Source organism: Dermochelys coriacea, chromosome 1, assembly GCF_009764565.3.
Source record: "Dermochelys coriacea isolate rDerCor1 chromosome 1, rDerCor1.pri.v4, whole genome shotgun sequence".
NCBI classification, from domain to species: domain Eukaryota; kingdom Metazoa; phylum Chordata; order Testudines; family Dermochelyidae; genus Dermochelys; species Dermochelys coriacea.
Genome location: NC_050068.2, coordinates 342,465,758 through 342,492,197, shown reverse-complemented (window position 1 = coordinate 342,492,197; position 26,440 = coordinate 342,465,758). Strand labels below are relative to the sequence as shown.

General features: G+C 39.1%; 1 protein-coding gene across 1 annotated transcript in view; it reads left to right on the top strand.

Annotated features, from left to right (window-relative positions):
• The window catches only part of TAF3 (TATA-box binding protein associated factor 3), a 147,133-nt gene that overhangs the window by 94,181 nt on the left and 26,512 nt on the right, over positions 1-26,440 (top strand). The window contains exon 3 of the mRNA XM_038403592.2: positions 22,358-24,162. Coding sequence (XP_038259520.1) covers positions 22,358-24,162 — 1,805 coding nt within the window. The remainder of the gene's footprint in view (positions 1-22,357; positions 24,163-26,440) is intronic.

Here is a 26,440-nt window from a genome sequence, read left to right as displayed (position 1 = left end):
AAAAAACCCCAGGGCCTCTGCCAATCTGCCCTGGAAGAAAATTCCTTCCTGCCCCAAATATGGCGATCAGCTAAATCCTGAGCCTGTGGGCAAGACTCACCAGCCAGACACCCAGGAAAGAATTCTCTGTAGTAACTCAGATCCCACCCTATCTAGCATCCCATCACAGGCCATTGGGCATATTTACCGCTAATAGTCAAAGATCAATTAATATATAGAACATTTGCTAGTAAACTAACTACACCTTATTAGCCAAAATGTAAATAGATGAGCGTCTGCTCCAGTGGGCAAGGCATAGTTAGGGGAATCAGGAAATCTGGATTTTATTTCTAGCTCTGCCACTGATTTGCTATGTGTCCCTGGTCAAGTCATTTACCTTTCCTGAGCCTCAATTTCACCATCTGTAAAATGGGGACAATATTAGTTCACCTTTGCAAATTACTTTGAAATCTGTGGATTTAAGGACTGTGCAATTGCATTGTGCTGGTGAGAATTTTGTCAGAAAAATTCTTCATGCTGTTCTGATACATCTGGTTCTGGTACTTCTTGGTAATGGAACTTAGGCAAAATAATGGCGTGGTGAGGATATTATTTCAGGGCAAGAATTAATTTCTATTTTTAGCTTAATGAAGGAATCTTGATGCTCTTCATTTGCAAAATGTGTGTAATTCTTCTACATACATACAGCTTTTTAGTGACCATCTTACCCATAGTAACTGAGGAAGTTAAAGAAAATAAGTGATAGATATTTTTTGCTACTCTGATGTGAACCAGCCTGAGAGATAAAGGGCAAGAGTGTTGAAATTCTCTGCTACACATTAAAAATGGCAGTAATTTGTTTACACAGTGTCTCAAATACCGTACAAAAATGTATTTCTCCTGTCTTCCCTCTTCCCAGTTCCCTTTTACTTCTCTCCATAACGAAACCTGTATAAAAATTGCAGCAGTCACAGATGACCTTTCTTAACAGCATTTTTCGTACTGCATTTCCATAGCTCAGAAACCAAGAATAGGTGAACCAGTTTAAAAAAAAAAAAAAAAAGAGGGGAACCCACTGTCTCCTGAACACTTGTCAAGCACTTAAACGCAGCTTACACCTATGTGGGTCTGAACTTATTGGTCAAGGAGCCTTTATCACATCCTTTGAGAAAGGTGGTGGGAGGTCTCTTTCTCACACATGTTGGTGGCAGGTCCTCTTGGAGAGAAGCTGGGACATAGTACTAAGTCAGTAATTTCTGCTCCCTGCTGTATCTTCCTTCCCCTAACTTCCAGCTCAGGAAACTCCCTCTCTTTCCACCTTCCTGTTACAGAGCAATATGGTGGAAGGGGGTAGGAAGCCAAAGAGTTGGAAGGTAAATAGAAGAGTGAGCTTTGTTGGATCAGGTTCAGGGTACAGAGATGATCTGCTGCTGTCACTGAGGGAAAGAGTTAGCTTCTATCAGAGTTGTTTCTAGTAAGAACCAACATAGGGGAGATTCTTCTCTCCCTTGTAAAATAGGGGACTGGTGGCAAAGTTCTGTGTTAGTCCGAAAAAAGTTCTATGTGCAACTCTTACTGGATGGCACTAGAACTCATTCCTCCAGATTATAATATCCTCGCTCTTGTTGAATAGTACCTTACATGATAAGCAGGCCTACTGAAGTCAAGAGATCAACTTGTGGAATAAGATGCTATTTGTTGTGAGCAACTCCCAACTCAAGCATTATGTTAGAAGGCAAAGGAATACAAAAGTTGAGTCAGTTCACATACTTTGGCAGTAATATGTAAGATAGTGGGGATCTCCAGAAGGAAATAATATAACAAATTGCAGGCAACTGCTGCTGCTTTCACTAGCTTAAGCAAAATTTGGTCATCAAAAATCTACAAGATAAAGACCAAACTACAAATCTTCAAGTCAGATGTTATTTACACCTTAACGTGTGGACGTGAAATCTGGAAATCCACAAACAGATGACTAAACACCATGCAAAGCAAATGACTCAGGAAGATACCAGGTACAAAATGGAATGAATTTATAACAAATGCCAAAATTTATCAGAGATTTCAACAACTCCTTATCTCCAAAATTATCCAGAAAAGACGGAAATATCTGGGATATGTGTTAAGAATGAAGGCTTAGTGTCCACTATGGCAGGTGTGCTGTTGGACAGCTGGAGGAGCGTGTAAAAAGGGCTGTCCAAAGCAGTCCCTCGGTCCCACAGCACTTGGGGCTTGTCTCTACTACGGGAGGATCGACGCTGCTGCAATCGAGCTTGATTTAGTGGGTCAAGTGAAGACCCGCTAAATCAACAGCAGAGCGCTCTCTGGTCAACCACAGTACTCCACCTCTCCAAGAAGAGTAAGGGAGGTCAACCAGAGAGCGTCTCTTGTTGGCACAGCACAGCAAAGACCCCAAGGTAAGACGACCTAAGCTACATTGACTCCAGGTACGTTATTCACATAGCTAGAATAGCGTAACTTAAGTCGACTTACCCCCGTAGTGAAGACAAGTCCTTAGAAGGGGACAATATAGGACTTAATGTAGAGGACATAGAAAGAGCAGCCCATCATATCTAGGGATGGCAGAGCCTGGTTCGTGCCCTAAGCAGCATTTGATAGTATGGGAAAGATTCAGATTCAATGTAAGCAAGGGTATCCCATGCTTACTCACTGTTTTGCTCTAGGTGCTCACTCAGAGATAAGGACTCCTGCCTCATTGGGTTTGCCCTTTGTGCATTGAATGTGGCTGGGCTCTGATCTGTCTCTTTTGCTTTCTGTATTTTTTCTTCTTTCTTCCTCTCATCTGCCTCTCCCAGCTTTTGCTCACCTTCTTAATATTTACTTACCATTCATTCTCTGTGTTTCCTCTTCTTTCCCTTATTCTTTTTTTAGATCCAGTGCATCATGACCTTCTTACTCAATATTTCCTGTCCCTTATTCTACACTCTGATCTCTTCTCTGGCTGTCCACTCTTTCCCTCGTTCAGTAGCTCACTAAATATCCTCAGCAGCAGCCTGAACAAGAAAAAAATGTTACTGTCTATAAAATATTCTAAATTTCCTGCTAAATCGTAGCAGGAGAGAGACCTAAGAATGAAGTACAGGGAAGGGACAGGAACCCAGCACCAGCTTGTAAGCCTTTCAGAAGGAGATACATAGAGAGTGGAATAAACAAAAGAAATAAGTAAATATAAAGGTGAGCAAAAATGTCAAGAGTCAGAACAAGAGGAAGAAACAAAGGAATGGGAAAGAAAATCATCAACATTTACATTTGTGGTTTATTAATCACGTCGGTCTCTGCAGCACACAGCTTTTTAACAAACACAACTCAGGTCCCTGCCCCAGGAATTTACAATCTGAATTGTGGAGAGATTTTGAATACATTTTATCTCCTGCATTTTAATTTATTGGTCTGTGACACATCCCAGAATATAGTTCATTTGGGGATAAAGGAGGTAATGACAGATTGTTGCTAATAGGATTTGGGTCAAACGGCTGCATACAGTTTGGCATGTAACTCAGTAAATAGGGTGGGTGTTCTTAAAAATTACGTGCCACCACGGGAGGATAATCCCCTCCCCAATGAATTTCAGGTCCTGTTCATAAACAAATTGTAAGGCAGCAAAGGAGTTTGGCTGAGTGTTCTCTGTGACAGTTGATCCATTAAAACACAAGCTTCCCCACCAATGGCTTTAATCCTAATTTAGAAGGCTCTCCCTTGCTACGCCTGAGAAGATTCACTCTTCATCCTAACTGAATCATGATAATATCAATCGTTCATGCGCTCTCCCATAGATAAATCCCCCATTCATGCAGTATACAAACAAACAAAAACTGGGTTTCTAGAAGCCAGTGTGAAATCTGCATTAGCAAAAATTTCAGCGAGTTTAGAAAACAATTTAACATGGTTTAAATTGCAAAATTATATTAACTTGTTTTCAGAACTGTTAGAATATCTATGCTACCCATCAGGGTACCACAAAAGCCCTTGGTTGTTTCTGTCTATAGCAACAACACTGATTATTATGAGAAAACAATGCCTTAAACTGCTGATTCAAGGTATCATATGCATTCTTTTGAAGCAGTCAGTTATGGGGGGTTTGAAAATATAGGGCTGTTATTTGTGTGGAATGAGAGGATAGATTAAAACTTGTATATGTGAGACTTGCGCATCAAGATGGAAATAAACTCTGGCTACAAACAAGGACCAGTATTGCTCCCATTGAGGTCTTTGGCCCAAAGTTCTCATTGACTTCAATCAGAGCAGAATCTCTTTGACATAATCAGTAAATGGTACTCTGTACGTAGTCAGTAGATGGTACTCAGCACCAAGACAATGGAAGATTATGTAGGGAAATGAAATCTCTGGATGGTGGAGGAGGATTTAAAAAAAAAGACTGTGCCATAAGTCAGATTTACTTAATTACTCAGTGAAGGTCAATTATTTACCCAATCAATTTATTATTTTCCTATTTTTCTGGATGTTCCCATGTGTTTAAGAAAAGAAAGCTGTTTTACTAGAAGAAAATGCAGCATTAATTTGGGGCACAGAACAGTCTAACTTTTGTGTTTTATAAATGTGAGCAAGTTTCCTGTTTAGGTTAAACCTGCCACTTGTTAGTATTTTTTTTGTTTTGTTTTGTTTTGTTTCCTCTCCCTTTCCCTCCTTCCACTGCACACTGGATGTGTGTCCTGATTTGTTGCCAAAAATCCTGGTGGCTGAATACCAATTTTGTATAATTTAGATGGCAAAGGCCACATTCTGCCAATTTTCTGTCTACGTTATTCTCACAATTTGATTGGTTTGAGTAGATACCTGGTCAGAATAGATCCCCACCTTTCTCGTTATGCAGCCAGAACTTCAGCAGCCTAATTAGTTTAAAAAAAAACAACAGAATTCAATGCAAGCAGCTTCTCATCTTTCTTTTGCAACCTGAACATAGTTTTGTTGTTAAAGGGCATAACTAACTTCACTTAGTTTGATATACAGCTTGAGCAAGCCTTAGAAAACAATTAGTGCATCTTTCACATGGACTAAACTGATTGAATAATTACTCAAATGGTCAGTAATGGAATACATAGGGTTATCTCTTAGCTAACTAATCCTCAAGTAATGGAATTGGTGTATCTCTGATTTTTCTCTTAGCAGTTCCCAATGTACAGAAGAACGAGACAAAAGTGATTATGGGAAGTAGGGGAGCCACTGGAGGCCAGCAAGGGAAAGGAGACCTTATCTTAAGCAATTAATCAAGAAACTCATATTGTGGGACAATTATTCAAACCTAATTCTAAAACAGCTTTAGAGCCCCAGGTCCTGAGATTTTTTTTTTCAGAATTTTGTCAAGGTCATTCTGCACACTAGGGGCAGACACTGCATCAAAATGAAGACGGCTGGCTAAAAGTGACTGTTGAGTGCTACATGTGTAAGAGTGAGTGAGTAGAAAGTGCAGCCTCACACATTGTTTGAGGGGCTTGTAGCAGTTGCAGTTATTCACCTAGGGTGTGTGGGGTTTTATGGTTCTGTAATGAGAGGATAGATTGAAACTTGTATATGTGAGACTTTCACAGAGATAGTTAATTTCTGTGGATCTATGTTCCCAGGTACATGGCCAGAAGACACTATATTAAAAATTTGTTTTTACTTCATTACACAACATTTATGCAGTATCCTTATGTTATGTGTCCTCATACCACCCTGCTTCGGACAGCTGTCATCCCTTCTCTCTCCTGGCATTGGTAGGATTCCCATATCTTTGAGTCTCTTTTCTCCAGTTACTCCACTGTTTGATGGTTAGCTTAATTGTGATGTAAAAATGTGTTCCGTTAGTTGCAGCAGTATAAGAACTTTTTATTTGCATAGTTTTGTGAATATAGCTACTAAAACAGTGGGCTTGCAAAGGCCTTTAACCTTTTTTTGTGCTTGGTAACAGCTCTACAGCTCCGAGTGTGTCTAACAGATTGCACTGATTGCTCGATTTTCAGCCTTTGAACTCACTTGGAAGTGAGATTTATTTGAGGGTTTTGCAGTGATCCATGAGGTCCTGGAAATAGAAGCAGTAGATTGTAGTAGACATCTCTGAAAAATTATAAGGTCAACTTAAGAAGCAGAGGTTTTAAATTGGATGTAGTTTACATTTTCCCATGCCCTCCTGTATTTTGCTACTCACTCAAGTGAGAAACTGCCCGCAGAATTATTACTCAGCATGATCGCCCCATGCTCTTGGAGCACTTTGCCAGTGGTGCTGACAGCAGCATTTTGACACTGACTGAGAATAGGGCTATCCTATCCAGTTTCAAATGGCTGTTGAGTGCAGCCTGAGAAGTGCTACTGTGTATATGTATAGGCAATCACTGCCTGATTGTTTTCCTACAGGCACTTTGCAGGGAAGGGTTAGAAAGAGACACATGGTGGAGGGAGGAAGGCAGAGGGCAGACCAAAAGACAGGGAGAGAAGTGCTAATAGGATTTGTAGCTTTAAGAAAACCCTTCTGAAATAAACCCATTCCTTTATTGAAGTTTTTCTCCTGCTTAGTCAGCCAAGTCCCATTGAAAGTGCTGAGAAGGAAATTCCCATCCGAAAACAGACCAATTTAATTTTGTCAAGCTTTATTAAACCTTTATCACCAGTTATTTCCTTCTATGCCAGATCAAGAAGGTTGCTTTTGTTCATGGGCACATATTGCATCTTCGGATACATCCCAATGGATGAAAGAGTTTTCCTATTCATAGTAAAAAGAAAAGGAGTACTTGTGGCACCTTAGAGACTAACAAATTTATTAGAGCATAAGCTTTCGTGAGCTACGATGAAGTGAGCTGTAGCTCATGAAAGCTTATGCTCTAATAAATTTGTTAGTCTCTAAGGTGCCACAAGTACTCCTTTTCTTTTTGCGAATACAGACTAACACGGCTGCTACTCTGAAACCTATTCATAGTAGGAACACATCACTTTTGGTTCAAAACACTGACTTCTGTGGTGTATATCATCTACGTGTATACACAAAAAGGTAAGGTGGCTATTGAATTGCAGTCACAAACTGGAGTTGCATGTATCATTCTGTGTTGACATTTGGCTGATTAAGGACATTGACTTGGATGGCACACAAAAAATCCCTAAGTGTTGTTGATGGGCTGCTGATGTCTTTAAAGAAATTACTCAGTGTACCTATTGCCAACAGCTGGAGTACACAATAAACCCTGCTTTATATGGTTTAGATAATAGACTGCTTTCACTCTGGGGAAAATAGTGACTTGTTTGCTTGCTTTATAAAGGAGAATGAAATGAGAATTTCTGGTCAATGGCAACAGTTTTTGAAATTTCCAACTGTGGTAATCTGAAAAGGTACTGAAGCTTCACTTGTCTCAGTCCATACAGTCAATGGAGCTTTTGCCAGTTTTCACTAGCTGAGGATCAAGTCCTTGATTTTTGTGTGTCATTCAATTCCTATATTAAAAATAGTCTCCCCTGTCTGACTTTCTAGGCTTTATGAAGTGTGCTTGAGATCTGTTTGGACAATACTACGTTATTCATTGTTTCATTTGCTCGTCTGACGGAGACTAGTGTTGCCAATTTTGGTTGGACGTATTCCTGGAGGTTTCCTCACATGACATCATCTTTAATTAAAAATTAATCTTTAATTCCTGGAAAGTCCAGGACAATCCTGGAGGATTGGCAATGTCTCTAGGCATGTGGACTTCCTTGTTTCTTCCAGTACCCAAAAGTGAGCTAAGTGCTTTAAAGAACAAATAAAGATGTTGTCTTTGCCCCCTTCCTTCTTTCTTCTAGTTTTCCATGTGACACAGCAAGTGAGGGTAACAAACAGTAGGGAGAAGGACATATAGATGATTAACTTGAAAGTGAGAATTGTTGAACCCAAGCCAAAATCTTTGACAGTGATAAGGATACTTCTTTCCATCTTACTGAAGAGTTGATATGCTCGACTTTTTACAATACATTAAGGTCTAGGTCGAAAAGAAACTGTTCAGTGTATTGCAATGTTTTATTTATAATCTCTCATGGTAAATGAAGTGCAGGTCTAACTGTTGCTTTAATTATCTAACTGAGGTTTAAATACCTTCTTCTGATTCAGTGTTCAGAAACTGCATTATTTAAGTCTGTGCTTCGATAAGTAAACTCAGGGTACTTGAAAATTAACTTTAGTGGGAGGAAGCCTTATGCAAGTATAAATACCTTGTCCTTCATTACCAATTTCCAAGAGCATCTGGTAAAGGTGTGCTTCCCAATACTCTATCTCTATCTCTAGGTTCTCATACCACACCTTTCACCATGGTATCTGAACTTAGAAGTTAGCTATTAATAACAGTGTAGAAATAGGTCAGTGGTTTCAGATTCCTATACCTTCCACTCTCCCCCTAAAATGTGGAACACCTTTTTGAACTGATCAGTGCTGTACATAACTGATCTGGAAAAAGGGGTGAACGGTGGGGTGGCAAAATTTGCAAACAATGCAAAATTATTCAAGATTGTTAAGTGCAAAGCTGACTATGAAGAGTTACGAAGGAATCTCATTAAACTGGGTGACTGGTGACAAAATGGCAGATGAAATTCAGTGTTCATAAGTGCAAAATAATGCACATTGGAAAACATCCCAACTATACATGCAAAGTAATGGGGTCTAAATTAGCTGTTACTAGTCATGGAAGAGATCTTGGAATTATTGTGGATAGTTCTCTGAAAACATCTGTGCAGTGTGCAAGGGCAGTCAAAAAAGCTAACAGAGTTAGGATCCATTAGGAAAGGGATAGATAATGAAACAGAAAATATCATAATTCCACTATATAAATCCATGATATGCCCACACTTTTTAATACTGTGTGTATTTCTAGTTACCTCTTCAAAAAAAAAAAAAAAAAAAAGTATTCAAATTGGAAAAGGTGTAGAGAAGGGCAGCAAAAATGGTTATGGGTATGGAACAGCTTCCACATGAGGAGAGATTAAAAAGGCTGGGATAGTTCATCTTAAAATATGCTGTATTTTGCTACTCACTCAAGCAAGAAACTGCCTGTAGAATTATTACTCAGCATGATTGGCCCATGCTCTTGTAGCACTTTGCCATTGGTGCTGACAACAGCATTTTGAAACATAGGCAAAATAAGCAAAAGGAAATACTTCACACAACACACAGTCAACATGTAGAACTCATTGCCATGCGATGTTGTGAGGCAAAAAGTATAACTGGTTCAAAAAATAATTAGATAAGTACATGGAGGACAGGTTCATCAATGGCTATTAGCCAAGGTGGTTGGGGACACAATCGCATGGTCTGGGTATCCCTTAACCTCCAACTGCCAGAAGCTGGGACTGGATAATGGGATGGATGACTCAATAAATTATCCTGTCTGTTCATTTCCTCTGAAGTTTCTGGCACTGGCCACTGTCAGAGACAGGATACTGGGCTAGATGGACTATTGATCTAACACGGTATGGCTGTTCTTATGATGATGATGATAATGCTGCCAGCGTCTCCTTCTTCAGATCTGTCCTTAAGACCCACGTCTGCCACAGCACTTACAGGAAATCAGCTAAATAAGGATGGCTAGGTTGAAGGACAGATTGGGCATAGCTGACTCTTCAAATATTTATAATAGCAAAATAAAGAAAACACGTGCAAATATGTTCATTAATATAATAAGCGCATGCCTCGGACTGTATCATCTTTCCTACGCTCTGTTTGTCTTAACAGGTTGTAAACTCTTCAGGACAGACTTTGCATGCTTTTGTATAGTGTCTAACACAATCGAGCCCTGATCCTGACTGGGGCTTCTTAGCTCTACCCCAGTATTCAATAATAGTTTGTCTCTTCAATATTCAGAGTACCTGAATGACTACAGGAAGGTTAGGAACTCATTTGTGAATGAAACCTAGGAAATTCAAGAATGTCAGATAAGAGTTATTTGGCTAGCTTAGCTACTGCTAGAATGGTGTAGTAAATAGCCAGTTGCTTGATTCTGGGCTAGCAAGAATAAGTAGTTTACATATGAAATATTATAATGTTAATGAATGGATATCCTTAATACTGGATAGTAATAAGAGTCTGACATACAATATTGTATTTTCAGCTGTAATGGCATAGAGCTATGCAAGGGAATTTATGTATAAAGCTCTTTTAAAAGGTGTATATGAATTCAATGTGTTTGTTTTTAGTAAGATCTGTGATACTTATTCCTCATTTTAAAAATGTATCCAATAAGATTAGAAACATAGGTGAAAAGGTTGACCATCTGCTTCACTTTGTCAAGAAAAATACATATAAAACTCTGGTATTACTTTTGAGAATTGTAAGATACAAATAGAAACTCTGTGGCTTTCAAGTCTTTAGATCATAAATGTGATCTTTGCAAGAGGAACAGTACAGAATCTTAGATGTAATAGAATTCTCTTCCAGAAATACTTACAGGAAGATTATTAAAATACTCTAGATATTGACATTGTCTAAAGAGATCTACTTATGCATATTTCTTTAAAGGGGAAAAAAAAAAGCCTTAATACACAATATTACCATAGCTAGGCCCTATTATACTGTTGTAATCATAGCTTAACCAAAAGCGGTGATTAACGGTGGCAATTTATTGTATCTGACGAGGGGAGAAAATAGGAGATGTTGTCGTTATCATAAATCATATCATAAATAACCAAAGAGAAGCACTCAGAAAGCTTGTGTGGTGTCAGCAGCAAGGCCTTTCAGGCACGTTAGCCCAGGATGTAGCCATAGAAACCCCAAAGTCATATTGTTATCTTAGTCTTGCTGCAGTTATGTGATACAACAGTATTAACATATAGATTAGGCCATTTATAATACTAGGTGTCATTTCAGGTTGGCTTGCTTATATAGCATTTTAGTTTTTTATTGTGCAGAATGTTAAGGAAACACTGCATTTTTACAGGTCAGTATATAGCTATTTATAACACAACAGCTTCACACCTCTGTCAGTCCTGCTAATGTACTCTGTTATTGATTGGTTGTACTGTCTGAATTGTCATTGCCTAATTACCTTGTCTTCGCTAATAATTTCATTTTAAAACAGTCAAATATGTTCTTTTAAAGAAAGAAAATGTACACCCATGTGCATATACTGTACTGAGTTGTGTGCAGAGTGTCTTTCTAGGAGCATAGTTAGGACAATGAAGTGAGGGAATTAAGCTGTTATAAAAAGCATGCAAAATCTGTTTGTATTTGTAATTTGTTGCTGAGGCCTTTGGCTCCAATGCTATGTATTTTAGTAATTGCCTCCGAACAAGGGGACTTGCAGAGTATACTGTGGATATCGCAGGGAAGAAACGTTATCAAAAATTATTAGGAGTGATGCCAAACAGACCAATAAAAACAAAAATAAAGAACCTAGTACAATATTGTGTTGTCTATAGGGAGACTGTTCCCAAGCTTTTTATTTTGTGGGTCACTTCTTAAGATAGACATCTTTTTATGGCTTCTTTCTCTTCCAATCCATAGCAGCTATGGGACTCGTAATATTATATATATATTATATGTGTATATAAGGCCTATGTTATGGGGGCAAAGTAAAAGTAAATTCTTTCCTTTCTGGGACCTTTTTATTTTTTAGTACAGATTCTTATATTTTTGCCTGCAGTATATTGCACAAATGTAGGATGTTTATTTTGTAAGGTTAGATAGAGATTGTGAACTTCACTGATAACAATCTGCCATACTTTGTTTTTCACTCCTTACCAGGAAATTGGGTGTGTCATTTAAGAAGTCTGGGTAATGTAGTCTGACAAACATTTCCTGTTGTGTGAAATATTGTAATTAGAACCACCACTAGTGGGCATTCAAAAAAACTATGTGCACATATTATACTTACAGCTGAACGCTCTAAGCTCTTAGCCATTTCAGTTTATTTCTGGTTTACTCTGTATTTGCTGCTATTCCTGCTTTGATCTCCACAAATTTGATTGTGCTTAACTTTATTCCTAGGCTTGGCAGATTCAATTTTTTAAAATAATTTCAACATATATCAATGTTTATTTTAAGTATTTTTTTCAACTTTTGTCAATTTAAATGTTCACAGTTGTGAGAAATTATGAGGGGTCAGAAAATAATTATTTAATGACAGTAGACTTTGACATTCAAAAAGTTATATCCCTTTATAATGGTTAAAACACAAATTGTCAACTTCACATGTCAAAATATACCAAGTAAATATCCTTAAATGGAATTCCAATAAATTCTCAAGCAGCAGTTTTCTTACTTTGTCTATCTGTACATTTCAATTATTATTGATGGAATTGGTTTGTCTGTACAGTGAAATTGACATTTACCAACAAAAATCTATTCTTTCCATTTATACCAAAGAAACTTATAAAGAACTGACAGAGAACACAAAGAAGGCACGCAGGGTGAAAGGTGATGTTGTTTTTTATCTTAATTGGTCTGGAAATTCATAAGACGTGGACTTGGCTACAGTTAGCATCAATGTTTGAAGACCGATGGATGTTTCATCACTGTGACAGAAGAGGCTCCTTAGACCACCTGGAAGTACTTTGACATCTTGAGTGCTACGGGTAGAGGATTGACAAAGGAACGTGAAGCCTGTCACCTCTGTTGAACAGCTTCCAGTCCAGCCCAGATTAATACTAGTGACAGAAAGTTAACATCTAAACATTTGGGCCAAGATTTTCAAATATGACTATTGATTTTGGATGCCCCAATTTTTTGGTTATTTAACTGATACACCTTAAACAAGGGCTGATTTACAGAAATTGTTGAGCACCTGTTTTCTGAAAATCAGGTCCCTTTAAGGTGTTTAAGTTAGGCACCCAGAATCACTAGCCACTCTTGAAAAATCTTGATTTCAGTATATATTTCTGTTTTTTCAGTCCAATGGACAGATGTCTACAATATAACAACTGTTATCACAGATGGAATGAACTTATTGGCAGGCTCAACACAAACCTCAAGTCTCAAAGAAAACAAACTTCCCTTCTTCCCTGCCCCCAAAGGTGGTCCCGAGAATGAGAGATTGAGGAACACTAGTGGTGTGGTATGAGGGAAGTCTACCAACACTGTATCTATTTTGTAGATAAATTGTTGGCTTCGGTCTCTAATTCTGATTACTTGGTACTTTTGATAAGTACTGAAATGTACAAAATTCACAGGAGTAAACATGGTATCATTTTAAGTTCATATTTCACAGTAAGAATCTTGGTGAGGGAGATCTAGATTTAATATGCCTTTAGGAAGTCAGGATATTATTTTGCTACTCTTCTATCAATTTCTCTTAGTGAGTACAAGCACATTTTTTAGGGAAATGCCATAGTTATTACAAGTTAGAGAGAGAAAAGCTATTGTGCCATAAGAAAACAACATTCAACTTTTAACAAAAGTCAAGTACTTTGATTTAGATAATATAGTGGCTGGGATGTTATAGTTATGATTCATTCTAAGTCCTTGTCTTCAATAGTTTAAAACTTTTCCCCAAAATTATCTTTTGGCTTAATCTCATGCTTTATCTTGGGCAATAGGTGAGTGTGTGTGTTTCCGAGTTTGAAGAAAATCGTTCAGCCATTGTTGAGTCAGGGCATGAAAAAACATTTTTCACATATTAGGAAAAATTGCCAGTTTCTTTCTTGCTCTTGGCTAGCTTGAAATTGGTTCAGAATATAAAATTTAAATCTTGACCTGAAGCTGGTCCTCGGTGAGGAATGTGTGCTTTGTCAGGTTAAAGGGAAAATGATTAGGAAATAGAGAGAGAGTCTTTCTGTTTCAGGTCTGCTAAATTACCTCCATTCATGAATACTACATTCACTTAAAATTAAGAAATGTACAAGTGAAAATAGCATATCAGACATGTAGGGTCTGCTGTCTACCGTGCTAATCAAAGTGTAACTGAATAGAGCTGAATGTTTCTTTAGCCTTGAGACTCTCTCTGCACTCAGCCAGCTGGTCTTCCTATGTAGCCCCTTGAAGGAAGGAACAGAAAGGGCTCAACAAGCCTGCCAGCCTTATTGCCAAACTCTGTCATTTGCAATATCAACACCTGGGTGCTCCCCCAGTGCACTACACAGTGGGAAATACTCCCAGTGAACAGTCCAGTATGTTAAATAAATGTGCCTTTATTTGGCACCTTTGCACTCTTTTAGGAAATAAAAGAATGCAAACTACCTGCTAAAATTTTGTGGGTAAGATTTTAAATATAAAAAAGACAGGCACTTACCAATCTCATAGAAACTATCTGATCTCTTTAACATATTTTAATAATTTATCTTACTGGGTCTGGTATGGTGTATTTCGGAGGTTAAAGCTATCACTAAATATAATAAGACAAAATTTATGCAAATAAGCAGTGTTAGTTTATGTGGAAACTAACTGCCTGACCTTTTTGCATTTAATATCTTAACAGTAACATTGTATCAGTTTGTTTTTGTTCATAATAGTAAAAGCATTGTTGGTATGTTCTGTTCAGTGTGTATTGTCTGTCTACCTCTATGCCAATATCAGAGGATATGATTCTGCTACAGCTCTCAGCTGAGGGACCTCTGTCTGTTCTACATAGGTACATATTTGGCTTTTATCACCACAGTATGAGCATCTCACAATAATTGAATGATGTTTGATTCTCCATTTGATAAATGGGAACTGAGACACAGGATAGGTTCGCAAAAAGAAAAGGAGTACTTGTGGCACCTTAGAGACTAACAAATTTATTAGAGCATAAGCTTTCGTGAGCTACAGCTCACTTCATCGGATGCATTTGGTGGAAAAAGCAGAGGAGAGATTTATATACACACACACAGAGAACATGAAACAATGGGTTTATCATACACACTGTAAGGAGAGTGATCACTTAAGATAAGCCATCACCAGCAGCGGGGGGGGGGGGGGTGGGGGAGGAGGAAAACCTTTCATGGTGACAAGCAAGGTAGGCTAATTCCAGCAGTTAACAAGAATATCAGAGGAACAGTGGGGGGGGGGGGAGAAATACCATGGGGAAATAGTTTTACTTTGTGTAATGACTCATCCATTCCCAGTCTCTATTCAAGCCTAAGTTAATTGTATCCAGTTTGCAAATTAATTCCAATTCAGCAGTCTCTCGTTGGAGTCTGTTTTTGAAGCTTTTTTGTTGAAGTATAGCCACTCTTAGGTCTGTGATCGAGTGACCAGAGAGATTGAAGTGTTCTCCAATTGGTTTTTGAATGTTATAATTCTTGACGTCTGATTTGTGTCCATTCATTCTTTTACGTAGAGACTGTCCAGTTTGGCCAATGTACATGGCAGAGGGGCATTGCTGGCACATGATGGCATATATCACATTGGTAGATGCGCAGGTGAACGAGCCTCTGATATTGTGGCTGATGTGATTAGGCCCTATGATGGTATCCCCCGAATAGATATGTGGACAGAGTTGGCAACGGGCTTTGTTGCAAGGATAGATTCCTGGGTTAGTGGTTCTGTTGTGTGGTGTGTGGTTGCTGGTGAGTATTTGCTTCAGATTGGGGGGCTGTCTGTAAGCAAGGACTGGTCTGTCTCCCAAGATCTGAGAGAGCGATGGCTCGTCCTTCAGGATAGGTTGTAGATCCTTGATGATGCGCTGGAGAGGTTTTAGTTGGGGGCTGAAGGTGATGGCTAGTGGCGTTCTGTTGTTTTCTTTGTTGGGCCTGTCCTGTAGTAGGTGACTTCTGGGTACTCTTCTGGCTCTGTCAATCTGTTTCTTCACTTCAGCAGGTGGGTATTGTAGTTGTAGGAATGCATGATAGAGATCTTGTAGGTGTTTGTCTCTGTCTGAGGGGTTGGAGCAAATGCGGTTATATCGTAGCGCTTGGCTGTAGACAATGGATCGAGTGGTATGATCTGGATGAAAGCTAGAGGCATGTAGGTAGGAATAGCGGTCAGTAGGTTTCCGATATAGGGTGGTGTTTATGTGACCATCGCTTATTAGCACCGTAGTGTCCAGGAAGTGGATCTCTTGTGTGGACTGGTCCAGGCTGAGGTTGATGGTGGGATGGAAATTGTTGAAATCATGGTGGAATTCCTCAAGAGCTTCTTTTCCATGGGTCCAGATGATGAAGATGTCATCAATGTAGCGCAAGTAGAGTAGGGGCATTAGGGGACGAGAGCTGAGGAAGCGTTGTTCTAAGTCAGCCATAAAAATGTTGGCATACTGTGGGGCCATGCGGGTACCCATCGCAGTGCCGCTGATTTGAAGGTATACATTGTCCCCAAATGTGAAATAGTTATGGGTCAGGACAAAGTCACAAAGTTCTGCCACCAGGTTAGCCGTGACAGTATCGGGGATACTGTTCCTGACGGCTTGTAGTCCATCTTTGTGTGGAATGTTGGTGTATAGGGCTTCTACATCCATAGTGGCTAAGTGATCACTCTCCTTACAGTGTGTATGATAAACCCATTGTTTCATGTTCTCTGTGTGTGTGTATATAAATCTCTCCTCTGCTTTTTCCACCAAATGCATCCGATGAAGTGAGCTGTAGCTCACGAAAGCTTATGCTCTAATAAATTTGTTAGTCTCTAAGGTGCCACAAGTACTCCTTTTCTTTTTGCGAATACAGACTAACACGGCTGCTACTCTGAAACAGGATAGGTTACGTGACTTACCCACTGTCACATAGTAAGTATGTAACTGAGCCAGGAGCTGAACAGAATCTTGTGTCCCAGTCCAATGGTATGTCCGCTAGACTCTCCTGCCTTCAGGTTATGAGCTTGTGCTCTGAGCTCTGGAGATCCTAAGTATAATAGCCTGTTATGTCCAAAAGTATGGTAATTGTATATGCATGTCATTATTTTCCCTACCTGAAGTATGAATGTAGGCTGATGCATCCCTCGTAATTCCAGAGTTCAGTGCATTCTCCCCTCAATCTCCGGCCTCCCCATTTGATAGCTGCCTGCCACCTTTTCATCTTACCTTCACCTGAAAGAATAAAACTCAGCCTTCTCTGTATTAGGCAGCTAGGGGTTGCTGAAAGAGGAGTGCAACTAGCCCTACCACTAGCCCTGTCTCAGAAATCAAGACAGTTTCTGTGCTACTGTGCCTTTGTGTCAACTTTAAGGACAAATAGTCCTAACATCACCATGAACTTGGAAACTCATCATGGAAGTGCTGAGAGCTGCTGTCCTACTACTGAGCCACAGCCAAATTAACAAGTTATGTATTCAGTAACCACTTGGCCTTTAAGAGTATGTCAACACAGCAGCTGGGAGGGAGACAGACACATGCTAGCTCTGCTCAAGCTAAGCGCTGAAAATACCAGTGTGGGTGCAGCAGCACAAGCTAGCTGCCAGAAGGGGTCTGGAGGATTTGTACGTGGGCAACTACCCCAAGCCACCACCTAGGCTGCTACAGCCATGCTGTTATTTTTAGCTTGAGCTGAGCTAATGCATGTCTGTCTACCCGTGCTGGGAAGCTGCTCTGTAAACATACTCTAGCAGTCCATGTTGCTGTACAGAATCATGATGCACAAAGGAAGAAACGTTGTGCCTCTTTAAATGCATTCGTTAAATAAAGTTCAGCAGCTTTAATCTTTTGCTGATTTAAAACTGTTCAGCTTAAATAAAAAATTCCAACATTCAGCAAATGAGACCATCATTTAAAAATGTTGACACTTTTTTTACTGCTTGTACTGACACTTCTCTAGTACCTTCTATCCAAGGATCTCAGATACTACATTTAAGCTAAGCCTTACAACATGACTGGGAGGTAGGTGAAATTATCCTTATTTTACAGATGAGAAAACCAAGGTACATAAAGATGGTGACTTGCTCAAGGTCAGAGAGCAGTTCTGTGGCAGAGCCAAAATAGACCTCAGATCCCCTGGCTCCCATGCTTGTTCCTTAACCTAAAGATAATTCATCCTTCCTTTCACAAATGTGAAAGACTGACCACATTAGGTAGGATCAAGCAGTGTACAAGCTTTCCTCATCTCTCTTCTAATGCACTACATTCAGAATTGCTGTCCTAATAGTGGACTTCACAAGAGTAGTGGGCTGACTGCTGTCTGATTGTTTGACTTGGGCGGTGGAGAAATTCACATTCACAGTCAGACTGAGAGTACTGAGCTACATTTGAACCAAGGTACTATAGAGGTGAACAGCTAGTGTAATAAACAATTTCTTAGTATAGCCTTAATAATGTATGTATTAATATTGATTCAGCACTCTCTTGATTTACAAAAATATCTGTAATCTTGAAAAACCTCCCAAACAACTCTAGTCTCTTTTCATTGCAGGAGAGAGTGATTAGGGCAGATGGCTGAGGTGATATCCATTTGACCTGTAGATGCTGACTCAGGAGCAGTAGCGTTCATAGGGTGGTTGTAGATAGAGGGAGATCACAGCGAAAGAGAGTTAAAAGCAGTTCAATTTAGAATGGATTGTACACTGAATGGTGCCTGGTAGCGACTGATATAGCTAAGGGTGAAAAATAGTTGTATTATAATTCATCCCCCCACATTTTCAAATACTCATAATATTGTCAAGCAAATTACCTTTTCAGAGTGACATTTTTCCATACTTGGTCTTTGTCCCAATGCACATTTGTTTGAAGGAAAATGGTCCGATAGTTTTTGACTGAGAGGAGAGTTGAGAGATCAGACTTTCTCTTTTAAAAAATCATGTCTTTTTTTCCACCCATACCACAGCTAAAATGGCTCAGGTATGAAAGCTGCCCACTGGCAGGAAAATAGCCCTTATGGAGGATCGGTACGTGGCCTTGTTCCAAGTGAAATTTGGGTTATTTGACTGAAATATGGGTGTTTCCAAATTGCCACCTGAGCAGGTCCAAAGAGCACTGTGTGTGTCAGTAGTAGGGCTAGCCATAAAACCACACTTCCATTTTACAAAATAAAATTTGAGGTTTTGTCATAAGTTTTTATTCCATGGTGGAACAAAAATGAGAGCTTTTGAAAATGTTCACAAAAAGAGATACTGACCCATCCCAGAATAGCCAATAGTTCAGTAGTTAAGGCATTGATGTGGGAGACCCAGGTTCAAACATGTACTCCAAATCAAGCAGAGCAGGGACTTGAATCTGGACCTCTCACATCCCAGGCGACAGCCATAAACATTTGTCTGTTGGCTGTTCTAGGGTGGGGATTGCTGTCTCTCTCTCTTTAGTTCTAACCAGAAATTCCATACTCTACCTGAGAAACCTTCCTGACAAGTTTTGTTGAAACTGGCTATTTCCACAAAAAGATTGTTCCAACAAACCAGTATTTTCCAATGAGAAATGTTTTGTCAGAAAAATTCCCAACCAGCCCGAGTCATTAGTTAAATGCTTTTAAACCTCCATAGTCCCCTGAATTGTTCTGAACGTGCCCATACAATTTTCCAGGCAATCACAGTTCTTATAAAAAGGATGGTAGGTTGCTCTCTACCAAGTTGGCTTCATGGTTTACGACAATGTGCAGGAGGCTAGGAGCCAAGAGGCACTCAATTCCAGTCTTGCTTTTACAAACTGAGCTTTAATAGTCTCTGCACTTTCCAACCCTCAATTTATTGAGACCTCAAATCCCAGTGGCGATAAGATATCATCACCCTATTTTACAGATAAGGCAACTAAAGTTCCAAGGGGTTGAGTGAGTCACCCAAGGTCATGTAGAAAGTAAGTGGTAGAGCTGAAACTAGACCCCAGATATCTGCTGTGATGGACTGAAGGACTCAGATTGAATATGTAAACAGGTTGGAAAGGCTTAGGTACTGCTCTGATAGATGCTAATAAAAGACCCTAAGATGGATAGGTTATCTCAGACCTTCATCTCCATCTGAGTTCCATTTATTGGCTTTCCAGACAGGATTTCAAAAATGGAAGCTTCTTTGGCTGCATGTGGACTTAATGTGTCTTGTAGGAGTAGGGGTTTGCTCTTTGTCATTGTACAAAATTCCTGCCTCCATTCCCTAAACTGTTATGCAGAACCCTGTGCAGCGTTGGCTATTCCCCTTAATTCCAGAAGCTTTTATAGTTCCATGGTGCTGTATGGATATAATGTGAGAGGTTCCTGGGATGAAGGAAGTTCTGTCAATGTCAAATATTCCACCATTCTCTGTTAGGGCATGCTATATCAGCTGTTTAATTGGGATACTGAGTGGAAATCTTTGGCACAGGAATGTTTGGTTTTCCTAGTAAATGTAAATATCTTTCAAAACCCTTTTCAACCTATGAGCAATGTTGGTCGCTGCACCTTTTTTCCTGTTTTCAATTAATGCAAAGTATACTTCCACATACCTAATTTTATCCATATAAAACATTTTGGGTCAACCCTAAAAGGAGAATGGTAACATTCCTTGCCTCGCGTATCATTTTGGATTTGGCTGTGTTGTGTTTTCTCTCTTGTAACCTTGATAAGTAGATAGTTTTGACTTTAAAGTGCAATGTTGCTGTTGAACTTCATCTTTTTTTCTTTTTACTTAGGGTATTTAAAACAAAAATAAACTGCTGATGGGGACCCATGCATAATGGGGCTGGGAGGAAATAGACTCAGCATCCCACAGCGTGTTTGCCATCAATGCTGTATAACGATCTAATATTTATTCCTCCTTCATCTCATGCCAGTTTGGAACATAAGGGCAGAGCTTATTCATAGAGCAAGGCAGACAGAGATTGAAACTGATTTGATGATCCTGAAACATAAACCATCATTTAGATCTATTTGTAGCCAGTGCAGACTCAGTCAACAGTGATCTGTCAGTTTTCCCCTCTAATATTTAAAAAATAGGATGTGAATGCCCAGCCAAGCAAACCTAACTCCCTAACACTTTCTGTTTTTCATGGAAGGCTTTATACTCAAGCAAAGTTTCCACTCTGTGCTGGCTGCTGTAAATCCTCTGGGCCCTGGTAAAAGCCAGAATTGCCAGCTTATTTTACTTAATTTGTGATGCTGGCAAGATTCATGCTTTAGCCCAGGACTCTTGACTCAACTCTCCTAAATCAGGGTATTGACACATTGCAGTAAAGAAACATCAGCTCAGAAAATCTGAAAATAAACTCTTCCAAAAGGATTTTTTTAAAGAGCATCTTATTAAATGGCTTTAAACAATTTCAGCATTTTATTTCAGTTTTTAAATATTTATTAAAAAGACAATCTGATCATTTAAAAAAGGCAGATTTTTTATACTTCACCATAATAAACAATTTGTACTGTGTCCTACATCCAAGAGTCTTAAAACACCTTCCAAATATAATATAAACCTAACCATACCCCTGTGAGAAAAGATAAATGTACCATTTTTGCAGCTGGGTAAACTGAGACATAAAGGTTAAGTGACGTAGTGCTTATGTATATGGGGAAAATTTACTTATTTGAGTGTCCACATGGGGTATTGTACTGGTAGCAGTATGATCACATCACTATAGTTATGCTGGTAAAATTTCCCCATGTACACAAACCCTTCTTGGCAGACAACAAATATTATGGGTAGAGCTTAGTCTTCTGTTTTAACCATTAGGCTATGCTGTTGCAAGAAAAACATGGAGAAAGTATGTTTAAGTGGACAAAAGGTCTCATGTCGGGAGCTATATGCATGATGAACAAGTGTACAAATAGTTTATTGAAAAGTATGAAAGAAAATCATATATTACTCCTATAAGTTAATTGACCATCAAAAATCTGTGGGCATACAAATAAGGGATACATTTAAAATGTACTCGATTTTATTTAATTGGCTGTACACTGTGATTTGTTTTATTATAATAGAAAACCTTGTTACTATTCCCCTTCCCCCCCCCCACCTTTGTTTTTTAAATGAATCAGCCAGGTGCTTGTGGGTGTTTGTAACCCAAGCAACTCCAATGGGTTACAGTGAGATTCCGAGAGGGTGAAAAAACTAATATGTGATTTAAAACTTTCTTCTTATGGTATACAAAATATTTGGATGCAATACCATTCAATGATACCAGTATCATTTCACATGTGGGTGAAGTGGTAGCTATATTTTTGGGTGAGCTTTTAGCACTCATTAAATGTCCAAAGTCCTGACAAATTGACCAAGTCCTATTCATAGAACAGGTGAAGCAAAATACAGCAGCAGTGGAAATTCCCTTCACTGCCCTGTCAACGTGCCTCAAACCTGTTCTGGAGGGTCTTTCTCTATGGGTGAGACATACCTTCAAGCCCATTTGATCCTTGGTTTGAGACTTCCAACAAAGGTTCCAGTTTGTATCGGTTGTGAGGATGGATTTTGTGTTGCAGACAGATGTCTACCAGTCAATAAATGTAATTGCTCTGCTTGCTTCATGTAGGTCACTGAACAGCTAGCAGATGATTATAACATTGAGCCAAAACAGTTTGAATACTGTTTTGATGCTTATTCATTTCCAATAATTTATTTGTTCCTGTATAACATACTTTAAAAATATGTTAAAATATTCCAATAACTTGTTTTTGTTTCTTATAACAGAGGAGGAAGAGGAACAGGTACCCACTGATGGAGGTACATCAGCAGAAGCCATGCAGGTTCCCTTGGAAGAGGAAGGAGAGATGGAAGAGGATGAGGCAGTTAATGATGAAAACTTCTTGAGCAAGAGACCTTTAGAAAGTCCTGAAGCTGAGGAAATGCCTGCTATGAAACGACCAAAACTAGCTATCACTAAAGGGGACACCATTGAAGGAGCATTGGAACCACGTGAACCTCTCAGTTCAATAAACACTCAAAAGGTGCCACCAATGCTTTCTCCAGTTCATGTTCAAGATAGTACAGATTTACCCCCTCCTTCACCAGAACCACCAATGTTGGCTCCCATTGCAAAATCACAGATGCCAGCTCCTAAAACATTAGAATCAAAACCATTTGCACCTAAAACAAAGGCCAAAATTGGTTCTCCAGGACAGAAGACTAAATTGCCTAAAGCTACTCCAGTGCCAGTAGTTATTGGAAGTCCCATACGTTCACCAAAAACTGGATCCAAAGAGAAAAAATCACCAGGTCGTGCCAAGAGTCCAAAAAGTCCTAAAAGTCCAAAGGTTCCAGCTCATGTTTCACAAGTGGCAGTCAAGCCTGAAACCCCAAGTAGAACCCCTTTGGCTGCATTAAGTGAAAAGATGGGAAAAGAGAACATCCAAGTAAAACAAGGGCAAACACCACCTGAGCCTGGGAAACAAAATAGTGAAAATCCATCTAAGAAAGTGGCCGTGATGGACAAGACCATTGATGATTCAATTGATGCTGTGATTGCCCGTGCATGTGCAGAACGAGAACCTGATCCGTTTGAGTTTTCCTCTGGTTCAGAATCAGAGGGGGAAATTTTTACCAGCCCTAAAAGGCTTTCTGTTTCAGAGACTCCAACTCCTAAAGCTTCTGTTTCTGCTAACAGTCTAAATAAGGTAGGAGCCATCCCACTGCCTCCCTCAGGTGGGACTTCAAGCTCAGACATTTCATGGACAATGGATGACTCAATTGATGAGGTCATTCGAAAAGCAAAGATGGGGTCACCTTCTAATCCGCCTCCAAACTTTCCTTATTTTTCCTCTCCTTCTGCTTCACCACCAACACCGGAACCTCTGCTCAAAGTCTATGAAGAGAAAACCAAGCTGGCTTCATCAGTAGAAGTGAAAAAGAAGCTGAAAAAAGAGCTGAAGACAAAAATGAAAAAGAAAGAAAAACAAAAAGACAAAGAGAAAAATAAAGAGAAAAGCAAAGATAAGGATAAAAACAAGGAGAAGGATAAAGACACAGGAACCAAGGAAGCAAAGTTTCAATGGAAAGACCTACTCAAAGATGATGACCTCGATCCCTATAAGTTCAAAATGAAGGACTTTGATGATGTTGATACAAAAATGAAGTTGAAAGATGGCAATACCAAAAAAGAGAGAGAGAAGCATAAAGATAAGAAGAAAGATAAAGAAAAAGGAAAGAAAGATAAAGATAAGAAAGACAAAGAGAAAATTAAAGATAAAGGTAAGGAAGATAAGATAAAGGGTCCCTCAGCACCTCTTGTGTTGCCTCCCAAAGAAATGCCTTTGCCTTTGTTTAGCACCCATACCGCCATGAGACTTCCTACCATGTTGACTTCCTTGTCCACAATGCTTCCCGAAAAACTGTTTGAGGAAAAAGAGAAGCCTAAAGAGAAGAAGAAAGACAAAAAAGAGAAGAAGAAAAAGAAGGAAAGGGAGAAGGACAAAGAAAAGGAAAAGAAGGAGAAGGAAAAGGAGAGAAAGGAGAAAGAAAAGAAAGACAAAGAAAAAGAAAAACACAAACATGACAAAGTAAGCTGTTTAGATATTATTAACATGTTACATGTTAGAAAAACTATTTACATTTGCTCCCACACTTTCTCATCACAAAATTTTGTTTTCTAGGAAAATTCAGTGGAAAAATGCTAATAGATAACCTGGCTTTATTTTATGACAAGTCACCAAAGTTAAAAGAGGGTATGATATACATTTCTGGGTTTGTCCAACAGTACTGGACGGAGCCACTGTAGTTTTTAGATTTGCCAAATGTTTGTTTGAATTCAGTTTTTCAAAACTGAAGCTTGGGATTGTTTGAGGCCAATTTACTTCTGACCTGAGCTACCAGGGTTCCAACATTGACCAACTGGCCTTTACTGATAAAGGTGACTCCTCTAGGTCAGAATTTAGACAGATTTACAGCACTGTGTAAAGAAGCTTATATAGTCATTGCTGCACATTTGTTCCATAGATGAAAATACGTCTGATTGTAGGGCCATCAATACAACAGCTTTCTCGTGAGCTCTAAATTCAGTTTTATAAAATTTAACTGTTTTTTGGAGTTAGTAGAATTCCACAGCTTACTGGAAAAATTGGTAGATATAAGGTATAATGATAAGCAGTGTTAGCTTGAATTGTGGATTTAGTCATTACTTACCTATCCAAGCTCTAGTTGTTCTTCTGAAGGCAAAAAATATTTCTAAATAAGCCTCAGGTTCCTTCTTCCTATCTTCTCAATTGTACAGTATGGTCACAAATTTCTCTAAAAAAGAAAAGGAGTACTTGTGGCACCTTAGAGACTAACAAATTTATTAGAGCATAAGCTTTCGTGAGCTCACAGCTCACGAAAGCTTATGCTCTAATAAATTTGTTAGTCTCTAAGGTGCCACAAGTACTCCTTTTCTTTTTGCGAATACAGACTAACACGGCTGCTACTCTGAAACAAATTTCTCTGTTAGCAAGACATCAAACTTGTTTCCCCCATTATAACAGAAGAACATAAGAATTGCCATACTGGGTCAGACCAAAGGTCTATCCAGCCCAGTATCCTGTCTGCCGACAGTGGCCAATGCCAGGTGCCCCAAAGGGAGTGAACCTAACAGGTAATAATCAAGTGATCTCTCTCCTGCCATCCATCTCCACCCTCTGACAAAGAGAGGCTAGGGAAACCATTGATAAAGTACGGAAATATTTTTTTTTCAAAACATAGTCATTATGGCCCAAATGTTCAAAAGTGGCCTCATTTTGAGTGTTTTGTTTTAGTCATTAGAGCCTGATTTTCAAAGTGGTTGAGCACCCACAGCTCCTGTTGACTGAGGAAAGGCTATAGAATCATAGAAATGCAGGGAACTACTCCATTAAGGCCACTTTCTATCCTGCCCAGCTTTGAGGCAAGTACACGGCCAGTATAAATGCCTGATCTTGGGAGTCCACCATTGCAGGAGATTACAGTCTGTTGTCTTCTTTCTAGTGTTTGAGCAATAAATCTTGCAAAAGTTGGCAAACTTAGCTTCTCAGTTTAGACTCCAGACATTCTGGAGAATTTACTTCCCTCATAGAATCATAGGACTGGAAGGAACCTCGAGAGGTCATCTAGTCCAGTCCCCTGCGTTATGGAGGACTTGATGATGGTCCAGGTTTTGTTCTACCTGTCCATATTGATTTATCTGACTATTGGGCCACTATAACATGCACAGAATACGTTTCATGGTTTCTTTAGTCTGTATGCATGACGACTCTTCCTCTGTAAATCTGGGACATTTTGTTCCAAAAGATTAAAGTGCAGACAAAAAAGATGTTGGCCATTCTTGACACATTACATGGCCTAATAAATACATAACTATTTTTTATGTTTTCTTCTTATTTCTGTTCTTAATTTACTTTAGAGCAATAGAATGTATACACAAAAGAGTCTGAACTCTTAAGGATTTGTTATAGTCTCAAATATAATATATATATTTTAAGGAAAGGAGTTCAACAGTAATAAAAACTTGGTCAGATTAAATTGACAAAGCTGCCCATTACCTTGGCAAAAAGTCCCTGTCAAAAGATAAACTTTAAAGCTAGAATGCATGAAAGACTCCCTAGATAGAATTAAAATTTAAACTGATTCTTGATAGATAAGCTTTTTTTAAATCCACCTCTTTGCTGCAAGTCAGGATTTTAAAAATAAATTTCCCCTTTAAATCTCTTGAGCGATTTTCATTTTTTGCAAGGCCGCACTGCTGGTGTCCTGGAAAAATGGAGAGTGAGAGCTTTATCAGTTGGTGCCCTGAGGTATGTGGCAAAGAAGCTAAATCCTTGAAGATTAGCA